The 8883-nt window shown below is 42.2% G+C and overlaps 1 protein-coding gene across 1 annotated transcript in view; it reads right to left on the bottom strand.

The window, feature by feature from the left end:
- COL3A1 (collagen type III alpha 1 chain) overlaps positions 1-7384 on the bottom strand; it is a 94874-nt gene extending 87490 nt beyond the window's left edge. The window contains exon 1 of the mRNA XM_083405604.1: positions 7128-7384. Coding sequence (XP_083261730.1) covers positions 7128-7206 — 79 coding nt within the window. The 5' untranslated portion in view covers positions 7207-7384. The remainder of the gene's footprint in view (positions 1-7127) is intronic.
- Between the last annotated feature and the right edge of the window lie 1499 nt (positions 7385-8883).

Consider the following 8883-nt stretch of genomic DNA (forward strand, 5'->3'; position numbering starts at 1 on the left):
TGAAACCAGAACGCTTGGATTTTCCCCATTGAGTTTCCTTTATTTTAAAATTGGTGTGCACTCCACGACACTGATCAGATTATGGACTTAAATTCTTTCAGAATTGCTTAGGCAATAGAGTTAGTCTAATAATTCTTGGAACTGGACCAGATCCATGGAGAATGTTGTGTGTGAGCTCACTGGATGACCTTGGGCCAGTCACTGCCTCTCAACTTAATCTACTTCACAGGGTTGTTGCAAGGATAACATAGAGAAGAGAGAACCATGTACACCATCTTGAACTCATTGGAGGAAAACGTGGTATGGAAACATAATAAATCTATAAAAATAATGATTGGTCATATCTAGGGAGACCTATGTCCAAAGTCTTGCTCAGACTACACCTTCCTATCATCTACCCTGTAGGGCTTCTGTTTGATTATAATAAGATAATAAGATAACCTGAGGCCTTTGGAGCAGATAATTAAAAAATGCCAAAAAAATTGTGATAAATAAATGCAAAGATAGAACAGAACAACAAAGTGAAACAACTAATCATCTAGAATTCTATAGGAAACACTGGGGAAGTTTCATGGTTTATAGACTGAATAGACATCCTGAATGCACTGAAGTTTCAGAGTGAATGGGCCGAGGACCACAGAGCCTTAAAAGGCGTTGTTTGAGCCATTTTGTTGGCAGCTGTCCTTGCTCTGCTCAGTGTCACTGGGTGAAAATGTGGCCACAGAATGTATGGGTTGTTCACATTGCTTTATAGCCTGAGCAAACATGCCAACTTGGACACCCTGAGAAATAAACGGCTGTTAAATTAAATTTCACAGGGATAGGGAGGTTTCTAAGCATATGCTAGCAGCTTGAACAGCAATACAAGTTTAAGCCTGGGTTGCATCTACTTGGAGCTTAACATGTCACCTTGATGGCCCAGGACTCACTTTTAATTGTTGGACTTACATATTATCTCCTCCTTCCTAAATCTGTTCTCATTCTCTTGAGTATGTCAACCTAGAACTGGCTTGTGACCCAGTTGCAGGTCATGACACAAGAAATTAAGACCAATGACTTAGATCATGGTAGAAATCAAGAATACAACAGCCTGAGATCCTCAACAAACCAAGCAACTGTATTAGCAGAGAAAGTGTCTATATTTCAGAAGACCAGGGCACAGCCAACTTTCTATTTTAACACCTTGTCACTTTGAATGAGCATTAGACTTCCCAGTGGTCACCAAAACATGGGGGGGGGGGGGGAGAATCAGCAAAAGGCTCTCCAATATATATAACTGATAGCATGTCTAACATGAGTGCCAGAATTAGACTAGACAACATCTTTTGGAAAGAAAGAAACGAGCCCTCCATCTGAATTCTTGCTCTCCATCTTCTGTTTTAACCACCAAAGTCTACGATTAAGCTGGAAAGTTGGAAAGGGAGAGAGGTTCTGCTTATAGCATCAAGATCTATCGAGCACCTTATGGCATTGATTCAACATTGTTAAAAATAAGTAAAATAATATCTGCGCCAGTGAAAAAGAAACTTCAGCGCTACCCTGTTGCAATAAAGCAATGGATTCTTTCCCCAGCTTCTTAAGGAAAATGTTTGATGGATCTTGGTCTCAAGTCAAAAAGCACATATGGAAAGTCATGCAAGGGAAGCATAATTATCTAATTTTCATCAAACCATAGGCCTCCTCAAACTTATGAATCTGGCCTAATTTCCAAGAACACCTACTCACCTAAAGGATGTGGATTCCCTGGAACTTAATTTAGATTTGGATTTTTCTAAATCACAGGAAGCCACAGACCATTTTCTGTACTGAAGGTTACATTGTGCAACACTCTGAATCCCCTCAAGGCCCTCGCTTTCAAGAATGCTCTCATTTCAAATGTGGCAATCAGCATTGCTCAAGCCAGCTATGCGCAGCTGTGCGCTCTTACTCAGGAGCCTTTACAGCAGGGATTCTCAAGCATGTCTTGCTCAGCCATCTCCCAGTAATTCACATCCCCACACAAAATGCAAGAAAGAAATGAGTTGTCCATGATTAGGCCTTGGGTGGAGATGAAGTGGGCTTGGTTGAGCGGAGATGGGAAAGGTTGCACTTCCCACATTAGGGAATGAAAACAGAAGGCAAATAGCATTCTGGGCATAGAGCTGTCTACAAGCTGTGCCCTCCACACACCCCACAGTGAACTAATGACAGCTTTTCATGCTTAGCCTTGGGAAACAAAGATTCCAAATCAAGTGCAGATTGAAAGCTGGCAGCTTTCATTCCCATCCCTGGTTTCAAGCAACACATGGAAAGGCTTGCCTTTCTGAACAACTAACTCAATAATTGAGAAAGTAGGTTGCTTACGCTTAGCCCAATCCATATTCATACAAGTGTTTTAAGACTCGCACATGCCTCTCTGTGCTTCACCCAGCCAAGCAAGCAAGGACACATTTCAGCCAGGCAGAAACACTCAAAGTGGGTGCGAAGTTGCATTGGTGAGGGATGTTACCTGGGGAGAGGGATGAGTGGCTGAGGAGGATGTGTAGCCTGGGGTTAGTCCCGAGGGCCAGGTAGAGTGGTCTGAATGGTCACATTTGGCCCCCATACCTGAGGTTCCCCACCCCTAATTGAAACCACACAGAAGTCTTTTACAAATGACACTACAGTGGTACCTCAGGATAAGAACTTAATTTGTTCTGGAGGTCCATTCTTAACCTGAAACTGTTCTTAACCTGAGGTACCACTTTAGCTACCCCCACCACGTGATTTCTGTTCTCATCCTGAAGCAAAGTTCTTAACCCGAGGTACTATTTCTGGGTTAGCGGAGTCTGTAACCTGAAGCGTCTGTAACTTGAAGAGTCTGTAACCCGAGGTACCACTGTACACACATGTATTATGAGAAGCAGAACCAGTTACAAAAGGTAATGCATGAAGTAGTCTTAAGCCAATGGCTCTCAGACGTATCCAATGAATGTGGTCCATCCATGCAATTTGCCTGTATCATGGGGAAAGTTTTGCGTTAGGCCTATTTCTCAGTTGCACCATTTAAAGCTTAAATGCCATCAACTATAATCCATGTCAGGGCTTTGTGCAGGTCATCAAATGCTTGTATTGTAACTGACAAACCAGAAGATCGCATGGGGTTGTACCCAGCGCAGTGCGAGTGGAGTTCTGCTTGTGCAATGAGATGTCTTTTTTCCTCCTCCTCCTCCTCCCTCCACATTTCTTCTGGAGTGTCCCTCAAACCCCCAGAGCTGCTTTTGAGAGCATGTGGCAAGCTGGAAGGGATTCAGAGAGGTATAGAAAATTCCATTGCATGTACAGGTGTCTGTTGCACAAATTGGATAGAGTCCATTATATTCTTATTGCAGATGACCTAATCCTGATTGCAGGTAACATAAGACTCTATCCAAGTTTTCGCTTCAGGAATGGAAATCTAAAGCTGATTGATACATTACCTCCATTGCATGTGGCTGGTGCTTCCCCATGGATAGATCCCAACCCTGACATCTAAATAGGATAATCAGATGGGATGGATAGGTTGTGTGGAACGTTATCCATCCACTGCCACCAACACTCAGGAAAGTGTGGTGCTGGTGGGTTCCCACCTGACATGACAATGCTACATGATTATCCAACTTAAACATTACTGCTGTGCTGTGGGATTAAGCCACAAGGAAGGGGCAACCGCAGCATAGAGGTATCATATAAATCAGATCCCAGAGGAGGCTGATGTAAGGGAGGGGGGAGGGAATGATAGTTGCAAATGTTTTTGTTCTGTTTCAAAAGCAACTTTAACTGATTGCTCCCCAGTGAACATGCTTCTATTGTACGTCTGAATGTTGGCAAAACCCCAAATGGGGCCATATCTCTTCAGAAAACGTGCCGACAAGAACCAAGAACGACTCAATTTGCCCCTTATGTCTTGAACGCTTTGAAATGGAAAGGTATCGTCAAGAAAGCAGAGCTATTAGATGTAAGCAATTCTTAATCACATAACTTGTTCTTGAAGCACCCATAAGGAGGCTTCAAACATGAAGGGGCAAGGCTGGCACTAATCTCCAAGCCTATCTAGCATGGCTGCAGTCCAGTTAGTAAATGTTGCATCTTTTCATTTGCAATTTAGCTAAAGCTTTGCAGTTATTGATAGTGTTGAGATTACTCCAAGGGCAACTTCACCTCCCCCCCCCCCAAAAGAAAACACCTTTACTTATCACTTTCTGAATGTGCTATTGGATGAAACGTCTTTTTGGTCTAGTTAACCAATATAGCAAATGTTAATCATTTATATGGATCTAGGTACGAGGCTCATGTGGTACAGTGGGCAATACTAATTGGAGCATGGGACGATTAAGTATTCTTTTGGAGGAGAATTAGCAACCACTAGATGGCCCTTCATTATAGGTGCTGATGCTTTGGTTAGTTAGAGTTGGAGTGGTGGCAGGGGTGAGGGAGAAGACTTGACTCAAACAAATGTTCATGCAAACCAGAAAACTTCATCTTGGTGAACCACAAACTAAACAAGACTTGAAAGGAAGAAAGAGCCCTGGTGAAAGGACCATCATTCAAATACTATTGTCAGATATTCCCCAATAGCCAAAACTAAGACCAAAGATGCCATTGCAGCCTGATTCTAAGATGACCTATATCAGCACAGAAGAATAAAGGATAGGGTATCTCAGCTGCCAGATGTAGATGTCACAAAGTGGGCAACTGGTGGTGATGTGACTGTCACCGTAGGAAGGTAGGATAGAATCATGGTGCAAGTCTATTTCATTTCCCCTCTTTAGTTTAGTTTTATGGAAAAGAAGAAGCACATTCCACAGGGCTACATCTGATCATTCTCAGTTCTGTATATCCTCAGCAGTTTCCTTAATGTCTTGCCAGAGCTTGTCAGTTGGCAAGATATGCTAAGAAAAACAGTGCACTGACTTAAATTTGATATAGACCAAATGGAAATTCTTTCTGACACATCCAGAGCATGTTATAATGTGATTAGAAACTCTCTTTTTCATCCTTGTAAACACCCACCAACCATATACTGCTGCTTTGTTGCCTACATTGTCTCTCTAAATAGGTTTCAAATAGCCTTTGATCTGCCATTGTCCATTGTGGGGAGCAAGGAAAAAACGGGAGGAAGAGTGAGGAAAGATGAGATTGCTTCTAGAACAGAAGCCTAGAAACTTGGATTGTATGGAAAGATACATTGCTGAGAACGTACTTTACCTGAGATTGCGTTTGAGCTATTCCATGCCAACAAAAACCCAGTCTCATGAGGGTAATTTTATCTCTTTGTCCTTGCCTCTTAAATCTAACCTGGCACTGAAATAATGAAACATCCATGACAAGACAATCTGCAAAAATGTCATTTTGGGCTGCACTTTTGAATCCTTTGCTACATCTGCCCAGAATGTGTACTCCCAACTAGAACCAAACACCATGTCAGAATCCACAGTCATAATCATAAGGGGACAAATATCTATGTGAAATAGGCAATGGAATATGGAAAGCAACCAAAATGCAGAGGTTTCCTTCATGCAATTGCACTGAAAAACAACACGCTTCTTTGATGGAAATGGTTAATTTTTCCTTCTTGCAGTTTGGAAGATGAATGATTGATGGTTAACCAAGGAAGGGATGTTGTTGGATACTCATATTTCTCATATTTAATATTCACTAAGATGTGAGATGAACATCCGCCATCATCCACACTGCAAATAGTTGCATGAAAGACAAAGCATACGGGGGAAACCACAAAATCAGTAGACATGTATGATCAATATTGGGGAGCGTGGTGGGGATAGCTATCTGAGGGTGCAAGCCTTTGCATGTCTGCTCAGAAGTAAGTGCCATCAAGTTAAATGGGGTTTAATCCCAAGTAAGAGGGAAGAGAGTTGCAGCCAGACCATGTCCTTTAGGTGAACATTGAAATCTGAGCATTTGTTTGCTGAATGTGGTGCTATTACATGCATCTCAGATAAATCATAAGATCTGAAGTAACGTGTTTCAGCAATGCAGCTTTTGCTAGCTAATGAAGATTATTATTGGTGGTTCCTTTTCTTATGGTCTCTAGAGTGCCTGGCTTGTACAGAACTTGAATTCTGTCAGGAAACGTAATACCTGTTTTGGACATGGATTTCAGAATGTTCCAAGAAACCCTTTCCTATAATTGCAGCTATGGATTGCGTGCGTGGGTTTGGTGGTGATGAATAGTTTGTGACCGGTTTCATCGACCCAGTTCTGTGCACAAATAAATAAAACGTTGCACAGTTTCTTCTGGTACACCTCATAGCACACCTCAAAGCTCAAAATGTATCCACTGATTAAAAAGATCTAAAAAGAAAACAGGCCACAAAGATCTCTACTACAAAAGGTATAGGACATCTAGTACCAATTCATTTTCAAGTGATCTTTTCTTTGCATGCACCAAGAGCAACCCAATCCTAGGTATAATTACTTAGATGTAAGTCTCCCTGTGCTTAATCTTAAAGGAGTTTGCTAGCAGATCATGTAGAAGCTTGAAGCAGCCTCTGGTGAATAATGGTACAATATTAGAGCAGTATGTTCCATCCTTCTGCTTATGTCTAAGAAGTAACACACCCACACACCACACACAGCTGGAAAATCTTTCCCCAAAGCTGGAACAACCATTCTGGTTTGCAAAAGTGTTTCCTTTGACATTAAAGTCTTCTTTTAAAAGGTACATGTTCCTGTATACCAAAGCAATACTTTACTATATAAAAAAAAACGAGTCATGTTGCAAAGAGCTGAAGATACAGCCTCGTTAAATATGTCAAAATGACTTCGAGACTTTGCTGAACTAGTATTCACAGATCTTACTCCAACAGCTAAAAGAAAGGAAGATTAAAAAGTTTCCAGAACTTGTCAAGCAAAGCAAAGGATGCAAAGAACTTAAGCTAAGAAAATGGTGCACAAGAATGCGTAAGCTCAGATAAAGTTTGTTTTATTTAGGCTAGTACTACACGCTACAGAATAAAGCAGAGCAGAGCAGGAGCCTCTTTGATAGCTCCAACCGGCGACAGGAAAATGGGTTTGCTCAGTGCTGATTTTATGGCAAGAGGAGAAACAAAGTGTTGAAAAACAGAGTTGTTAAAATCCATGAAAAATCTTAAGTGGGAACTACTCACCATCTTGTTGTGCCAAAATAACTGAGGGTTGCAACACAGCAAGGAAAAGCAAAACGGCTCCCTGCACACAGCTCATCATGTCTAAAAAATATTAGACATGAGACTCTATGTGCAAAAGAGAGAAGGAAAAAAAGTGGGGGGAAAGAAAAATCAAATGAGCACCATCAATTGTTTCCTGCCCTTTCAGCCACCGGGCCCTTCACACAACTCAGCCACAGACATTCCTTTGCTCTGGACTTAAATAGGAAAATCTTTGGCTTCCTTTACTTCCCAGCCCCTTTCTGAAATTTGAGAGGAGGTCCCATCCCCTTAGCATTAAATGAAATGATTAATATTTCTTTTGGCCTTGCAGAAGGAACAGCCAACTGAAGCAGCTACATAACACATCTGGAGACTTTGTGCTTGTCAGCGGCTGCTCTGTGTGTATGGAATACAGAACATGCACATATATGTTCTATTATATGATTATGAGCTTTGGTGTGTGAGCTGATTTTCTTTATGTGTGGCATGCAAGTGCGACAGAGAAGACCGGATTTCATTTTTTCTTTGCAGTTGACTTTTTTTGTTCTAGATGATGATGGTGATTCTAAATCAGAAAGACCATGATGAGGACTGAGTTTACCTGAAAGGTTAGAAATTTCCCTCACGCACACACAAAAATGGAGAGAACCCAGAAAATCATGTGAGACCACGCAATTCTTTCTGTGAGAGACCAGCGCTGAAGCCACAGCTTTTAAAATGTGAAGCAGACCTTCCAGAAAAGTTACAATTACTGGCTATAGGGAATGTGAGCTCAGCTTCGGGCTTCGTGCATGCCATACATTTGAAGCACAATCAAAGCACATGACTCCCCCCCCCTAAGGATCTTGGGAATTGTAGTTTGGACTGGGAATTGTAGATCGAGGGGGGTAAATTGCAGTTCCCAGAATTCTTTAGTGGAAGCAATGTGCTTTAAAGGTACTGTGTGTAGTCATCCTTAATCTCTCCTAGCCAGGGTAGTGACTAATCCCTTGTGATTAGTTTTTGGAATACAAGGAGAAATGTGGCGGTGAACTTTTGACCACTGCATCCTTGGCCTGCTGAAGCAGTTTATGGCTGCTGAGGAACTATTATTTCTTCCGTGTCTCCCAAGAATGGAATCCAGGGCAGCTTGTGACCTGATCTACACAAGGAGGAGAAGAAGTGCTAGAGTCTTGGTGTGGTAGCATGGATGGTAGAACCTCAGACTACAGGTGGGGGAGTAATTTGCTGTTTTTTAAGTGCTCAAAAACCCATACAAGTAGAACACTAAGATGGCATGGAGGAAGCCAGGTGAGAACTTTCCCCTCTCCCTTGCCAGGTTGTTCGACTTGAGGTAGGTTTCGTTTGTGTGTTGCAACACGGGGGAGCATTTTTTAAAAATGGCGCACCTCAGCAGAACCCTCTCAAGTGGTGCAGTCCAAACCTCAGGACTCTACCACCCTCTTCTGCTGCCAACCATGAAGAAAGGGAGAAGTCCTGGAGAGGTTGGTTCAACAGGTGTTCTGTGATGTGATGTGTGGAAGTCAACTATGATTCAGTCCAAGCCCTCAGACACTGGTTGTCTTCAGGGACTCTGTCACTTCTATAGAGCAAGAAGAAGAAGAAGAAGAGTTTGGATTTGATATCCCGCCTTTCACTCCCTTTAAGGAGTCTCAAAGCGGCTAACGTTCTCCTTTCCCTTCCTCCCCCACAACAAACACTCTGTGAGGTGAGTGGGGCTGAGAGACTTCAAAGA

This window comes from Podarcis tiliguerta (assembly GCF_965153285.1).
Source record: "Podarcis tiliguerta genome assembly, chromosome: 1".
NCBI lineage: Eukaryota > Metazoa > Chordata > Lepidosauria > Squamata > Lacertidae > Podarcis > Podarcis tiliguerta.